This window comes from Diceros bicornis, chromosome 1, assembly GCF_020826845.1.
Source record: "Diceros bicornis minor isolate mBicDic1 chromosome 1, mDicBic1.mat.cur, whole genome shotgun sequence".
In the NCBI taxonomy this organism is placed as follows: Eukaryota; Metazoa; Chordata; class Mammalia; order Perissodactyla; family Rhinocerotidae; genus Diceros; species Diceros bicornis.
The window spans coordinates 9,679,085-9,696,602 of NC_080740.1; the positions used below are offsets into that span (position 1 = coordinate 9,679,085).

At 38.0% G+C, this 17,518-nt stretch overlaps 1 protein-coding gene across 3 annotated transcripts in view; it reads right to left on the bottom strand.

Moving 5' to 3' along the window:
• Window positions 1-9,610: 9,610 nt before the first annotated feature.
• Window positions 9,611-17,518, bottom strand: part of SSBP2 (single stranded DNA binding protein 2) — a 297,333-nt gene continuing 289,425 nt past the window's right edge. For all 3 annotated transcript variants that reach the window (XM_058524470.1, XM_058524560.1, XM_058524385.1), the window contains one exon: window positions 9,611-10,082. In XM_058524470.1, the coding sequence (XP_058380453.1) occupies window positions 10,053-10,082 (30 nt within the window). In that variant the 3' untranslated portion in view covers window positions 9,611-10,052. The remainder of the gene's footprint in view (window positions 10,083-17,518) is intronic.

A 17,518-nucleotide genomic window follows, 5' to 3' on the forward strand; every position in this document is an offset into this window, starting at 1 on the left:
GGCCCTGAGCTGACATTTGTGCCAATCTTCCTCTATTTTGTATGTGGGGTGCTGCCACAGCATGGCTTGACGAGTGCTGTAGGTCTGCACCCGGAATCCAAACCTGAGAACCCTGGGCCCTGAAGCAGAGTGCACTGAACTTAACCACTGTGCCATCGGGCTGGCCTCCTGAAGATACTTTTTTTTTTTTGAGGAAGATCAGCCCTGAGCTAACACCTGATGCCAATCCTCCTCTTTTTTTTTCTGAGGAAGCTTGGCCCTGAACTAACATTCGTGCCCATCCTCCTCTACTTTATATGGGATGTTGCCACAGCATGGCTCGACAAGCAGTGCGTCGGTGTGCCTGGGATCTGAACCGGCGAACCCCGGGCCGCCACAGTGGAGTGCGTGAACTTAACCGCTTGCGCCACCAGGCTGGCCCCCTCAAGATACTCTTTTAACATAATCACCGAAAGTAAAAATTCAAGCCAAGTAACTAAGTGAGGAATGTCTTGAACTCTAAGCACATTCTGAATATTAACGTTGATTTTCAACTTTTAAACAAATGTAAAATACAAGTTCAATTTATGAAATAAGAAAGCATTTACTCTAAAGAGTTTGAAAGTTGAAATATATTAATAAATCGCTGCTTGCACATATACACTCTAACGCCAAAATTACTTAGGTATTTTTCGCGACTCTCTTTTGGTTCAGTCTCTAGTTTCCCAGTTCTATGTATCATTTGTGTATAGGTTTTTATGCCAGAAATAGGTTCGAAGTGTTTTAATTGTTGGCATTTGTATCTGAAAACAGTTGGAGTCACGTGGCTTATTTTAGCAAGCAGCATCAAGACCACCACAAAGGGATCTACAACATCAAGCCTATGGTATAAGTTTTCATCTTCAGCAGGAAGAACTTGCCGCAAAAGGTTAGGAATTCACCGTAGCATTTAACTTCTGAAGTTTACGTGGCAGTTCAGCGATTCCTCACTAATCTTGGTAAATGCCAGTTTTCCACTCATTAGGAGTAAGAACATTTATTTGCGCAACTCAAATGAAAGAGATATCTGATTTAATCATTTGCCTGCTCCTCTGCAGTTGGATGAGCTCACACGTTTCCAGCGCCCCATTAATGCACAAGTGGGAGCCTCCATTTCTGAGGCCCAATGCTTGAGTCACGGTAACTCGATGAGAAGCAATACTGCCAAGTAAACCAGACAGATATTTTATTCTAAACAGATTTCAAATGAACATCAAAGTTTTCTGGACCATATACTTTTCCAATCTGCATTTCTTGCTTTCTGAAGCGCCAACTGCCAGAGCAAAAGAACAAAATATTTCTGGTGACTTGAAGGAAAAAATGTTGATATTAGTGATTTACTTTTGTAAATACACAGTTCAGTAACTGTCTCTTATACAGAAACATTACGCAAATCGTTCTAGAACTTGAAAACACAGTAGTAAATACCTTACCAAGCAAGTTTTTAGATCATCTGGGAAGGGAAGTAACCAGAGACAGCTTGCCAGACTGCTCACCGCAGACCGCCTCCCCTCCGAGACCACCGAGAGGCTCACTTCAGAGACACTCGAGGCGTCCACGTCCTACAGAAATCTGGACCTTGAATGCTTCACATTCTCAACTGAGCTTTGCTGGACCGTGTAATTTCGTAACCAGAAATCTTTCAGCAAGATTGTTTTTGAGAGGAGCCTGAGATTATTGTGCTGCCTATTTCAAATGGTATTTTGCTAAACGGATTGAATTTTCAACTCTGATGACTCAGTATTGAGAATCTGGTTGTGGTCTGTTTTTGTGGAGACAATTATCTTAGACACACTGGCCATGGACTCACTAATCCACCTTTGCTACAAATGAGATACGGCTTGTATGTTGGTTTTGATTTGGTTATTTATTTGGTTCAATACATTTCTTATTAGTAACTGTTATACTGAGCATTTCAGTTTTCAATTCGGGTATTAGTTTGAGAACTTTTATGGTGACGTGGATCTGTTGCAACTGCTAGTGCTTCTATTTTCATATAATACTTTCATATATGGCATATATTTTTAAAAGTGTTAATTGTATTCTCTTTTTTCAATGGACATAAATTTAGCTCTCTGGGGGTTTTTCACTGAATCTAAAAGTACTAGGTAAGTACTTCTCAAATAAAGATGAAGTAAATAAACGAAAATTTGGCTAGTAATTGCTTGTTGTAATAGCATGCTGAGTTCTCAAAATTAAAATTAGTATCACTTTCAATGATTAATACATGTGTTCTGTTAAAACAATTTTGAGACCATTAAGTATGTGTAATATCCCTTTAGTTATAAGTGAATAATGACTAACTTGATGACAAAGCAGCAAGCCCCATAAAAGACCATATAGAGAATACATTTGAGTTTTCAATGCTTAAACCATTTCTTTCTCTAAAACAATATTTATACAAATAATATTGAATTCTTTTATACAATGTATCCTAATTTATATATTTTATGCAATAACTGAGACTATATTGTGAGCACATTTAAAAACTAATTTTTTCATGTGACACGACTAGAAAACAAGAGTTTCCTCCCTATTACCATTGAGAATTATGTGCTGTAAGATGCAAAGACACAGTCTTGGGAGGAAAATTTGAGATCGTTGTACATTGAGAAATGCAGCTATAGCCCAGCAGAGCCCAACATAAACTTCAAGGGAAGCTTTGCAAACCGAAGGAGACAGCTAAACATTTATATGTATAATGTCTATTGGCCCTAGAGCTTTCTAAAAAAGAAACACCATATTTCTCATCAGACAATTTGTGCAGAGAATAAAACTTCTGGAATTTCTTTAATTTTTCTGCCTCTTTTGATGTAGAGGGTCTCTTCACTTTTAAAGATACACTGAGTGATGGGAACACATGCTTGACTGCTCACATTGTTTGGGGCTGGGGATGCAGACACTCCAACCTGTCCCTTCATTTTGGACTTTTCCCTGTTTTCTCATTCACCAAGAGGAGCTTAGGGGGAATTAAATGAATTCTCCTGGTTTTATGTATCTATGCTACTCTTGTCTTGAATCTACATAATGCTACTACCACTAATAACCATTTTTGCACAATTAGAAATAGCTTAGGGGCCAGCCCGGTGGCATAGCGGTCAAGTTCACGCCCTCAACTTTGGCGGCACGGGGTTAGCCGGTTCGGATCCTGGGCGCGGACCTACTCACCGCTCACCAAGCCATGCTGAGGCGGCATCCCACATAGAGCAACTAGAAGGACCTACAACTAGGACATACAACTATGTACTGCGGCTTTGGGGAAAAAAAAAGAGGAAGATGGGCAACAGATGTTAGCTCAGGGCCAATCGTCCTCAAAAAAAAAAAAAAAAAGAAGAAAGAAATAGTTTAAATAACAACTTCCAGAAAAGTTCTTAGTTACATGATTCTACCTGTTTTAAATTCAGGAACCTGTCAGCCACCTTGCTACCTATGCTCCATCTCCCAGAAATCCAGACACCTTGCTAAGATTGCCTGACAATTCCTTGAAGTAACCTTTGCTCAATAAGATATCTGGCCAGTGGGATTTATAGCATTTTCCTTTCTAATCACTATGTACAAATATGAGCATCACTGAACTAGAAGACTCCATTTGGATCACTATAATACTAGAAATATTAATACTTAAATAGTCAAATGTGGAAACAGTATTTAAGAATTTATTGAAAAAATGATTTATATATTTCCATTGATATCTAGGATGAATTCCTAATCTCCAGTATAGAACTTCCTCCTCCCATATTCTTATTTATCTATAGGGTAATGTGGAGAACCTACTTTAGAATCTTTATTTGGGCAAATATTTATGGTGAACTGAGGCAACCACCTGTATAATTCATCATGAAGATGAATGTACTTGAGGAGAATAGTTTTACATGAATTATCTGCATAATGGCTTCATATTTCCATATTATGTGTAATCCTACTTGGAATAAAATACCAAACTTTTACCCATTAATAGATATCTATTGACTAAAAATATTAGCTATGTTTTGGTATTCAAAGTTTAGTTATCTGACCACATAGCCACTCATCATAGCCTTTTCTTAAATGCATATCAATCTTTTGATATTGGACACTCCTGGTTTTTATATAAGGCATAATGTCTGATTCAATTATATACACAGATGTCCACATTAGTTATATTTTATCATTCAGAAAACATCTATCCTAGCTTCATATGAACAATTCCCTTTACCTTTTCAATAAGTAATAAAGTAGAGGCTAGAAAGGAAAGGGTAGAAACTGTACACGAAAAGCTGTATTTTTAAAATTAAATGTGAAAACATGTGCCAAATTAAGGGACATTTATGTACATCTTTATGGCAACTTTTCCCATTACATGAATAGTTGAAGTATTGACACAAAAACATCTAGTGATAAATTCATTTGAGAATAAATGTAATAATGCACGTATGCACGCACACACGCAGACGCTAAATTTACAAAATGTGTCAGGTAGCTGGTGGTCATGGTTGAATTAAGAATAGCAGACTACTAAGAGTCATCCCAGGTTCCAATTATATTTATACATAAATTGTGCATTTATAAAAACCTTACAGATAATTCTATTTTTCCAGGAAGACATTATAAGTAACATTTTAACACACATAGTAAGAAAACATCTTAACTTCTTAAAACCACAATTAGATAAATTAACAATTCAATAAGCTGATGGCTATCATGAATAAAGAACTCTATAAAAACTTTTCCATTTTTCATGTTTGAAACAACAGCATGGCCTTTAAATTATTCATTCTAACATATAGTTTCTGTTAAGTTTTTAATTGTCTTATGCGAGGAAAGTAAGTATTTTGAAATATAATCTGATAGAAAGTCATACACACATTTTAATCAGCAGTTTATATTAAAAAAATTTCTAAGGTGTTGCTAAATTTAAAGTAGATGTAAACTGGACAGATTATTTGAATTGTTGTTTCCTAATAAGTAGACGGTTAATTACATTTTACTGAGCAATTTTACCAGGACATGATGGAAATTTAGCCGATAACCTACAGTATTATGTTCTGAGAACATTGTGAGGCATCCAAATTTCACTTTTTTGGCAACATACTGAGGTCATTTGGTGCAAGAGAGAAAGTGGGACAAAGTTTTAATGTTAGCTGGGAATAATCCTGTACCTCGTTTTTTCCTAAGAATATTAATACTCATCTTTGTCATGTTAATTGCACATATTTAAAAAATGAAATGCTAACCATTTCTAGGAACAGATCGTTAACATTTCAATGACTGGAATAATCAAAATGAGTCCAATTTATCTGAGGCTAGTAAATCCACGAAGTGGGAGAAGACGAACTGTAATTCTACATATGACGACACTTAGTCCCACTTTAAAACCTACAATAGCTTATAAATAGTACTGTATTTCATTTTTAAGGATGTAGACAGCAAAAACATTCACATTAAACTACTTACAGAAATTATTTTTCTTCTATTCAGGAAGACCAATTATACCAAGTTAACCTGGGAAATGTACCAGAGGAAATTCTCCTTAGGAGACTTATTCAGCTGAGAATTTCTCTTCAGAATATAGTTTAGAAAGGTAATTAAAGAGATCTCAGGTGTTGTTCATCTGTAGGTCATCACTTCCAAACTGAATTACATGTTCATGGGTAAAGTTGATGGTTTTGGTGAAATAAATTAATAATGTCAATACAATTTCTTGTAAACAAATGTCTACATCAGAAAACTGCAGTTATTGCGCGATTCCTGGCAGTGAAGTAACCAAGGACGAAATGACCATTTATGCTCTTACCTTTAGATGCAGTGCCTTCATAAAGCCTAACATGGCCAGGTTAACACGGGTATGTTAAAGCACGGCATAGGAGATTCCATCTGCTTATGTCTTGTATTACTCTCTTTCCATCCCAAATCATTTAATCAGCTACTGTACCATTGCGATAAAATGCAATCAAAGGAAAGAGTTATGTTACCAGTTGTGCTACAACATAATGTAAATCATAGTGGAGTGTTTTGTGAGTAAACCTCATACCACCACCTCCCACACACACATGTGCACGCACACACACGAGGTCAGTATGCAAAACAGAGGGGTACTAATAGTGGTTCACCATTCTTTCTTTTACTTCTCCAGTATTTCTCAAGGTATGGTTCACTGACCCAGGAAGCCTCTTACACATGCTTACGGTTGGGTACCATTGTTTTAAGCAAACACAGACTCCTGCTCCTCATGGCAAACAAGAAACTTATTCTACCAGGAGGGGGTGAAAAAAAAAAAAAAAGACTAATCTACTTTTTGGAAAATACATGGTAACTTCCCCCACCCCGTCATATTGGACTTCTCTCTCCCACAGTATACACTCACACGCTACTTGTATCAATTAGGGTTTTCAAAGAAAGATAATTATAGTACACAAAACGTAAAAATGAAGGGAAAACCAGTGTCAAAATCCTATAATGCATTCCGAAGTCAAGTAGCTGTGATTTGTGGCACTGCTTCTAATTAACAGTGATAATCAGGAAATGAAAACTGTAATTATTTCCCTGGGAAAACTATACACTATGTGAAGAAGAAAATGGTAAGGGCTGAGAAGGTAAAAATGTTCAGTATCTTATTTCTACTGGAGGATGCACGGGTTGGGAGGGAGGCATGCAGAAAGCCTTGAAGACGCCAATCAAGACTTCATAGTACTAAGGGCTGTGGGAAACTCTCTGCCAAGGGAGCAGTTCTGAATGCTTTGCTGCACGTTCTCAGAATGATATGATGAAGACAAGGTACGGACAGGTGTAGGGCTTCCTCATGTCCCAAAGCGAACTCACGTATTTTCATTTCCTGTCTTTTAAACTATAGGAAGAGTGTTAACTGAATGATCCTATGAAATGCAAGAGAGTTTAGATATCTTAGAGAATCATAAAAATAAAAATGGAACTTTATTTTATTCCTAGAGGGAAAAGAGGTGTTTGGGGGCACCTTCCATGGCTCCAGGAGCAGAATTGATTTGTTAATTTTTGGCAACAGAGAAATCTTAACCTCAGATTTTTAGTTGTGCAATTCATATTCATCAGCAACTGAGTCAAACTGGAAGACCTGTCAAGGAGCACTAAGATTCACCCATTGAATATGTGGGGTATTACCAGACCAAGGGCACCCCATAGCCTTTGTTCCCATGGGCAACAGAGAGACAGCTGGTTAAGGACACACATACCTTAGAAAGAATTTGACATGTATTTTGAACTATAGTGAGTTAGGTAGAATGCAAAGCAGAGTAATGAGAATTAATGTTTTGACTTATTACTTATTTTACATTTCATATGTGTATTTTACATGTTCAATGAAGGCAAGAATTGCTGATATTATTACTGTGAGGTGAAATGTGTAAAAATAACTCAGGAACAGGTAGTATATATCAAGACCAACATATATGCATGGGTGGAGAAGGAAAACATAAGAGAAAAATGTAAAATGGTCTTACCACAAGAGACAAGGATAAGATTGAAATAATTCAGAACCTAAACAAAAATTAATACACAGATATACTATCCTCCATTTGGTGCATGAGAAAATTATTTGATATTAAAATTAAGTATCCTTATTTTTTGGTTTTCTTGAATATAATTTTCTCCTCAAAAATAATTTGTCAACTATTTCGGGAATTAAAAAATTTGAAATAGCTATTTTTAATCTGGGTTCCAAGAGAGAAAAAGAAATAAATACTTATGATGAGGTGATTGCTATACCTTGAAAAAAATCAAATTTTTTTGACCAAATAGGCTAGAAATAATGGGACCCATATTGCCACTCATATTCCAATATTACCCACAAAATAAGGGCAAATAAAATCAGGTTCATGATTCTTTGTGATAATAAGAAACAATACCTTTTTAGAAGGCAAATAAAAGAAATTCAAGATCAGTAACAATGGAGAAAAGAGTCAACTAAATGTTTGAAAATTCTAGCAATATAAGATTAGGCTTAATAATCACAGGACTGTCAATTATAATAAAAAGTGAAAGTTCAAATTTTTCTTGGTAAATTCATGTGTCTGTACAAAGTGTCATCTTCGGGTTACCTTGGCTTGAGTTAAAGACCTTTTAGTTTGAATTTTTCACTAAAGTTCTCTGTGGCTTGAAAGCTTGAAGCTGTTCTCCAGGGTGCAGTCCTCGACTCCCACACGTGGGGTGATTAGTGGCCACTCATTTGATTAGAGTTTAAATCTGGAACATAAATTTAATTCAGCTTCCTTTTTTCCCCTCAACAGTTCTGCCCAGCATCCCTGTCATGCACAGGGAAAATTTTTATTTTCAGAAGAAATAAATCATTATGGATTTGAGAGAAATAAGTCATCTGGGACCAGGAACTAGTAAACATACTGCCAAATTTCCACTTTAGAGACCAGGAGCCTAAAGAAAGAAGGATTCCTCTTACCTGAGACTGAACAATGGTTTTCAGGGTCTCTGGAGTCTGGATACATAGTTGATGTTTGTCAATGGCTATTTGTCTCATAATTTTAACAGAAAGGGTCACCAACTTATCTGTTATAGTCTCAAATTTAAGTCTTCACACTCTTCTATTATGATTTTGGGGTCTGTATGTGTGATTGAACACAAAAAACCCAAAAGATCTGGAAAGTGCCATAGAGCACGGTCCTTTCATAAGGAAAGTGTTTTTTGTTTTTCTTTTAATTTTTCTAATATTTACTCATTCTTTTCTAAACAGTTACACAAAATAGATTTAGCCTGCTGAAGTCAATGGCTGGATGAAATATGGTTACTATAAGTGATTTCCCTCTAAATAAGTCTCATATCCTGGGAACACAGCAGGTGTTCAGCCATCAGTGAGAAGGTGTGCCCGGAAGGGATGTGCTGGTTACCAGTCAATTCTGTTGCTAGTCAGCAAGACACCTGGGTCAGAGAGCAGCCCTCTAGAGCCCTCGGGGTGTGGCAGGAACTATTTTCCCCCTTGTGCTGAAAGTCTCGGTTATTTGAATGTATTTTCTTCGCAATGTCTATGTGGAACTGTTCCCAAGAGTCTGAATAAAAACCAGATACCATTTCACATTAGTATGATATTAAAAATTTAGCTCTAGTATTCCTGGTGAGAAGTGACAAATTTAAGCAAACGGTTTTGTTATCACTTCTGGGTTTCATCATGTTAAAGAGAAAATATGTTGCTAAAAATATGGCAACCCCTGTCACTTTATTGCTATGGTCTAAGCAATTGGGGCTAATGAATGATGTTTGGTTTCATCTAAGACAAACAAATCAGGAATTCCATCTACAGCAGTTATTGCAGAAATACACTGTGTTAGGCCCGAGTTCAGTTTTGTTGATTTGAAGTATTTTTCCTAAATAAAAAGTACAAAAATACTTTTCACTGAAGGTAACTGAGAAATTGTTTGATTTGACATAAAGATAAAGACACGCTTTCTTCTTTTTCTGAGACAGTACACTTTGTGATTCACAGGATAACTTGCATCAGACGCAATTTAATGAAAGCTCTCAAATAAGCAATTTTATTCCTATCCATGATTGCAGACATTTACAAAACCATAACATCTGAGTTCACCTTAAAAAATAACTTATATAAAGCAGTGATATACACAGCACAAAATAGTTCAGGGAGGGGCAGGAGCAACTTTTAATAATTAAAATGTAAACGTGAAAAAAAGGATGGAATAAAAGTCCCTACTTATTTCTACGTAAGATGTCATGTGATAATATTTTACAATGTCCTGTGGGTCAATGTACGTATGTGTGTATGTCCATGTAACATACACATATACGATACATTCTCTTTCCCACACATATACATACACAGATAATTATTTGCAGTTCAGTTTAGGGCAATTCTAATATGCCGCTCCGTACAGTTGTTTGAATCATGTTTGGACCCGCTTTCTTCACAAAATAGGGGAGAGAGCAGGAAATAAAAAGGTCGGTTTGGTGTGACTGAGATTCCTTTGTTTAACTGTCCACTGTGATGAATAATTTTCTTCCGTAGTAGTTCTGTGAAGGGCTGACTCACTGTGGTTTTCATGAGGAGACTTGGTAACGGATCACACACTCATTGTCATGCTAGGGGAGTACTAGAAGGAGAGAAGAATCCATATTGTAACAACAATTCTTGTACAGACCACTAACGTTTCTCTTGGTCAACAACAGGAACTGTGAACTTTAATGTCTTAAAATCTCTTATGCTCAAGCTTTTAAACTCATACAACATGAAAATAAGATGGTAAAAAAGTAAATTTATATAGAATTGACTTAGTCCTGAAATTTTTAATATTTCCTCTGGAAAGCAACCAATCCCATTCTCTCCTTGGACTTAGGTGGTTGAGGGCCCGGTTCCTCAGCCTTCTCCTTCCAGCCAGGTTCATGTTTCGTGGGCACTTGTAACAACTTGGGTAAATTCAGTCCAAGGCTGCATCATAATGAAATAAGTATGAGGGATACTCTTTGTTATCTACTAGCTGTGTAAACTGGGGAGGTCACCACACCTCTCTGTGCTTCAGTTTCCTCACCTGTAAAATGGGTTTAATAACAGTATCTATCTTAAAGGGGTTTGGGGAGGATTAAATATAAAATCCTTAAAACCATGTATTTGTTGAATACACAGAAAGAGCTCAGTAAATGCTATATTAACAGTGTAAGGAAAACAAAACAAAAAAAAACAACTCCCAGCTGGCCCTGAGAAGCTCTTATTAAAGCATTTAGGAAACTTAAGAGTCTGATTTATACTTTAGCATACAAGCCTCTTCGCCTAGTCTGTGGCTGTAATCTCAATCACAATCATTTCTGGGTGGGAGGAGGGCACTGCGGCTACACGTTATTTGTCAGTTTGATGAGGCTGACAACTGGTAAAAGGTGAGGGCTTCAGAGATTTGGAAAAGAAGTCTCAAAAATGATTGAGAGAGAAACACAGAGCAATATTTTCATAATTATGCCAATCTACCCTCATATTCTCCAGGACTAGACTGTGACAGACAAGTTCTAGAGCAGCACTGTCCATGGACGTGGTCTACAGTCTGTGTTGCCCAAGACCAAAGCCACTAGCCACGTGTGGCTACTTGAGCACATGAAATGTGGCTAGTGCCACTGAGGAACTAAAACATTAATTTATTTAAATTTAAATATCCCCATGTAGCTAGTGGCCACCATTTTGGAGAGCCCAGTTCTAGACGGTCGGAGATGTGGGGAGGTGACGGTTTCCAGATGACCAGGGTTTCTAGATTAAAATGTAAAGGTGGACCCTTAAATATTTTAAATGTTTTATTAAAAACCTGTGAGGACCAGGGCAAAAGAGAATTCCTTTCAACATGCTGATAATGATTATGCCTCATGGAAAGAGGCAGAAAAAAATCAAGTGGATTGGTCCTAGGCTGCGGGGACTTAACAGCAGTAGTGAGGCTCCTGGGAGGGGAGCATGGACTTTTTAAAAAGGGAGCAGACGGAAGAAGATGAAGTGAATTCCACATGAGCCGAGGTCCTGCAGGAACCAGAAACGTGGTATAAGATGGGGACTGAGATAAGGATGGATTTATTAATACAGAAAAAGCAGGATCCCCAGGGTAGAACACAGGGTGACAGTGGCTCAGCCAGCAGAAGTCTGGACCAGAAGTCATTAGGGGTAAATCTAGGGCTCAAACGAAGAAAATCGCACTGCTCCTGAGTCAAGGTGATGACTAGGCCTGAAGACCGGTCACTGGACCACAGGGGAGGATTGTTAATCCTTTCAACACAGGTCAAATCAAGGGAAATCTACTTGTTAAGCCCCAAATTTCCTTTCAGTATAGGAAAGCTAAATTATATATGTTACTGACTCTGTGTGTTGGCTTACAGTGAGTAGGATGATAAAAAGGGGAGACTGTCACAGAAGAGAAAGGGGACTCAGTTTGACAGAAAAACCTCTCCCCCTTTACCCCTGACAGTGGCAGCAGAAAAGCAAAGCAAAACCAAACCAAATAAAAACCCCAAAACAATCGTAGACAAGGTCTGAAGAAACGGAGCCCCTCGACTCAGTGCTGGAAGGGGGATACACCCCATTTCATCAGAGGATACCATGCAGATCTCCCATGATAAATAACGACAGCACGATTCAATGAACTGTCCACAGCCTTTGGGGAAACAGAATTCCATTTTGGTATTTGACTTTCAGGGGTAAGAATAAACAAGAAAATAAATGGATACCAAGGTTTTATTAAAAGTAGAAAAAATTAGAGAATATGGCACAATGGGCACAGAAAAATCTAATCTATGCTTCTATAGCTATTGTTATTTACAGTAAGAACCAGTGATCCCATCGGTGCTGTCCGACAGACTCTCCGTGATGACGGACGTGCTCTACTCTGCTGTCCAACACAACAACCATTAGCCACACGGCTACTGAATTCTTAATATGTAGCCACTGCAATCTAGGAACTGGAAATTTAGCTGTATTTAATTTTAATTAATTAAACTTAAATAGCACAGCTAGATCATCAATCATTATTTTACGACGAAGATTTTCTTGGGTATATTGTGCCAATACTCTCAAAACAGTAGAAGATACTAAAGCATTTCAGAAAGGACTTCAAAGGAAATGTCTGAAAAAAATTTCTGGATAAGTCATAATTAACTTTAGAGACGATCTCATCTAATGCACATCCTCATAAGGATTATTCCAGTTCATTCATATGTCATGTCACATTAGGAAATATAGTTAAGAATATATTATGGCTTCATCCTAATATACACTGTTAAAGTACGTATATGTGCAGACAAATACATATGCACATTCTCTGCTATCAACCATGTTTGTTGGTTGCTACCATCTCTTAACACTGGCAGTTGTTAAGATTTTTAACCTGTGATATTTCAAATGTCTTAAGCAAACCTTACAGAAAAATGCAAACTTGTCACAGATTCACTGGGAGGTTAGGAGAGCTAGGCTTGCCCAGGGAGGACACTAAGTGGAAAAATAGGGTACAAGAGAGAAAATAAGGGCCAGATTCAGGTCGAAAGGATGGAAGCATCAGCTTCAAGAAATATAACTTAGAAAAATTAGCAAGCATCTAATAAAATTTAATTTTGTATAGTACAAGTAGCTATAAAATGATGCTCTCAGGGTATTTGGCGCAGTGGAGTGGTCTGTGTGTGTGTGTGTCTATATAAGCGACGTGCTGTTTGCGCTGCAAGGGCTGGAGACTGCTCATCTGCTGTCGCCTTTATGGAAAACGCTTCAATTAAGTAAAATTAAGAGAAATCACAAAATTTCTAGGAAAACTCACAATATGCAAGCAAAAAGGAATTTCGCTAGTGATGACTATTCTTCCAAGTAGAAGAGAAGTGGTTTACAGTTTTCCAGACGTAAAGGAAGAGTAGGTGTTAAATGAGTATCATATTTAGAGACATGAAATATTCATGGTGTGCTGCCCTGAGACCACACTGCACTGTTTCTACTGTGCTGCTGCACCAATATGCCATGACATATTGTAATGTTTGTGCCAAAATGCTGTGATATCAGGTTGCCCTGTTTCAAAACTATTCGTGAGTCTGGTTCTCCTCAATCAGATGATAAAATGGCTCTTACGAAGCTGTTGACAGCATTAGTGTTTGGTTTAGCAAAAAAAGTAAAACCTTAAGGTATAATTTTAAACACACACTAACTTATTTTACCTTTTTATGTAAAATATATTTTGAAATGGCATGCTTTGGTATGAACTAGAGAATCTGTGCTTTTCCCTTTATTATACGGAGTTCATGGACCATGGAATCCATCAGAGACATCTATTAATTCTTTGAACAATATGCATAAGTTCCTGTTTACACACTTCAAGAACACTTCAGAACTCACTGCATTACTACTTCTAAGCATCTATATAGTATTTTATCTTCTTAATGAGAGATAAGTAAAGAATAGTGCAGCTACTCGGAGCTAAACAAAAGAGAAAGAAATGTAGTGTGCATGTGACTATGTAAAAAATATTTGGGCATGTGTGATTTTTTTTACAACAGCAGAAAAATGACAAAGGGCAGTTAGGGTAATAGGAGATGATCCACTACCTTGCTTATAATCACGTTTGCTCAACTGATTATAGCTCATGCCACAGAGAAAATATTCTGCTAAATTAATCCAAGAAATAAGACTAACTGCTCTCTTTACTTGAGAAGCATGAAGCACTATTTTTGAACTAAGCCTTTTTGGAATTTATATTTTCAAAACCTAACATTTTATAGAGTTTGAACACTAGGGGGCATCTTTGTTTCTTGAAATAAAGGCCTTGTTTATGATCAAAAAAAGAGGCTGAACAGTGAAACATTTTTGATTCACATTTTTCAGTGTGAAGCATGTCGACATTGTAAGGTTTCCGCCTTTGGGTTGGGCATTTTTGTGTCTGCACATAATAGGTACTCCGCAGATGTTCACTCCGCCCAGGCTTCCTCCCGTGGTCTAACTTCAAGATAAAGACTGACCAGCCCTCAACAGGGGACTGTTCACAAATATGTGCTTTTCAGGGTGGTATGCATTAAAAAACAGTAGAATTTGCATGTTCATTCATTGGAAACTGTTTTCTTTCTGAATTCATTGAATAGTTCTGCTTTTCCTTGATGATAAAGAGAACTCGTTGGAGATACCTGGCCTATTCACTTCTTTAAGGCCTTACATTTGTCAGCAATGAATCTCTTTTGTCTTCCTTCCTCTCTGCTCTCACTTCTTGATATTTTAAAAAGGTCTAAACAAAAACGTGTGGTCATGTGACAGAGAGAGAGCCACAGATCACAACGACATCATTCATAATACGCAGACCCCTCACCAGACAGAGTGGAGCAGGCCGTGTGGACCTGCTCCCAAGCCTGCACTCCCCTCCAGGCGGTGGAGCGGTTTCTCAACCACCATCCAATTATTTTTCCTTTTGGTGGTTTTCTGGTGGAGAAAGGAGAGAGGGAGCGAGGAGCACGGAGGGAGCTTTTGTTTTCTGCTAACTCTGCCCAGCAGTCTGGCATTTTACCTTCTTCTTGGCTGAAGGATGGTGAGGCTGGGCCAGAAGCCGGGAAGGGAGAAGCCCTGTGCGGCTGCTCTCTTTTCCATGCACATATCCACACAAGGACCTGCTGTTTCGCGTGTGCATAGTCAGCCGGAGTTAAAGGATGAGGAGGGTGTTTATTCTGTGCAAAAAACGTTTTCAAGTCCTGTTATATCTGATTCTCTGATGCCCTTGAAGAGCTTTCTGATGCCACCTCTGAGGTGGCACCCCTCTTGTGACTGTTAAGCAAGGCAGCAGTCACCAATGACAGATCTGGGAAGGAAGCAGGCGGAGAGTTCCTCTTGTCTCTGCCCCTAAAGTCACGTGGAACCCTTTTTAAAAAGTTTTTTCTCCAATCCAAAATTAATAATTTCCTCTGTACTTTAAAAACATCTGGTTTATATCTATCATAGCACTTACTAATCTGACATATGTTTTCATTAGTTGTGTAAGTATGTTCTTCCCATCAGATTGCACTCTTTGGGGTTAGGGATGTGTATATTATCTCAGAATACTTGGTCCTTAACCTAGTGCTTTGCATATAGCATGCTCAATAAATGTTGAATTGAACTGAATTAATTATCATACACCTCACTGAATTATACCATTTTACTGCTAGAAGAATTAGCGGAAAAGGAAATAAATGTCTCTAATTAGATAAAGTGAACATTAACTAATTAATTAAAATTAATTAATTTGTCCATAGTCTTGAAGCAAACTAGGGAAAGACCCAGGATCTAAAAAATAATTCCCATAATCCTAAGCATTATGACAAACTATACAGTTTCTCATGTTTTTTTGTATTTCCTCACCACTGACAGGCTAATCTTTTTATTTATTTTTATTATTATTTTTTTTTTGGTGAGGAAGATCAGCCCTGAGCTAACTTCCATGCCAATCCTCCTCTTTTTACTGAGGAAGACCGGCCCTGAGGTAATATCTATTGCCAATCTTCCTCCTTTTTTTTTCCCCCTTTTTCTCCCCAAAGCCCCAGTAGATAGTTGCATGTTATAGTTGCACACCCTGCTAGTTGCTGTGTGTGGGATGCCGCCTCAGCATGGCTGGAGAAGCAATGGGTTGGTGCGCGCCCGGGATCCAAACCCAGGCCGCCAGTAGCGGAGCGCACGCACTTAACCACTAAGCCATGGGGCCGGCCCCTAATCTTTTTATTTTTTATATGAATTTTTTTTTTTTTTTGTGAGGAAGATCAGCCCTGAGCTAACATCCATGCTAATTCGCCTCTTTTTGCTGAGGAAGACTGGCTCTGAGCTAACATCTATTGTCAATGCTCCTCTTTTTTTTTCCCCAAAGCCCCAGTAGATAGTTGTATGTCATAGTTACACATCCTTCTAGTTGCTGTATGTGGGACACGGCCTCAGCATGGCCAGAGAAGCGGTGCCTCAGTGTGCGCTCGGGATCCGAACCCGGGCCACCAGTATCGGAGCGCACGCACTTAACCGCTAAGCCACGGGGCCGGCCCTATATGAATTTTTAAGTATGCCTTCTTTGTCCTCACTAACCATATATATGTAAATAAAACAAACTAAAGATCAGCATAATTTTATTTCTAGTTTTCAGAGAAGTAAAGTCTTGTCCCAAGCAGAGGTGCTAGAGAAGTAAAAGAATCCACAGAACACTCGACATTGGATTCCATTTTGGGAAACAGTTATTCTGTGCAAAAGTAGATATGTTACTGGCCACTGTTTCAAATTCTGATGTGACTGCCTCTGGTAAAGTTTGAGTTAGGGCAAAATGAGGGTAGTTCTCTCTTCTGATTCTGTTTGTAGTTTAGTAGATCCTCCATAATAAATTTTAATGATGGCAATACAGGTGTGGGAGCACTGATCCTATGAAGATGAAATTACTTTGGGTTTTGAAATCCTTTATGCTATATGCCAGTTCAGTAGTTCTCAGCAGAGAATGTGCATCAGCATCACAAACAAAGCTTTTCCACATTCAAGCATGCCCAGCCTTACTCCTGAAAATTCTAGTCCGCCAGGTCTAGGCAGGGCTCTGGGAAATTGTATCTTAAAAAATTCTACAGGCGTTTCTAATGTGAAATATTAGTTTAAAAAAATCATTATATTATGTAATAACTCTTTGAGAAAAGATATGTTTTTTTTTCGGTCCCTCTAGCACATACCATGTTGCTTTGGCCCGTGGTAAGTGCTCAGTAACTGTTAAATGAACGAATGAATTTTATTGCCTCTCTTTTTACTCCTGTCTACTTCTGGGAGGTATGGAATGATACTGCCTTTGCTTAACACTGTAATCACACTAAAAAAACGACGTGGGCACCCAGCTCGGGTTGAATGTAAACAGTAGGTTAACAGACCACCAATACTGGCCTTCAGTCCAGGAGGGCTAGGGCATGAAGTAAGGACATCTTACAGACAATTTTCAGAGCCTTAAGGACAGCATTGAGAATACACCTGGTTTTGCAGCGACCTAAGACATTTTAGTAACACGAAAACTTGTAAAAACTATCAACTATGCAACCTGTTTCTAGTGTGTTCCTT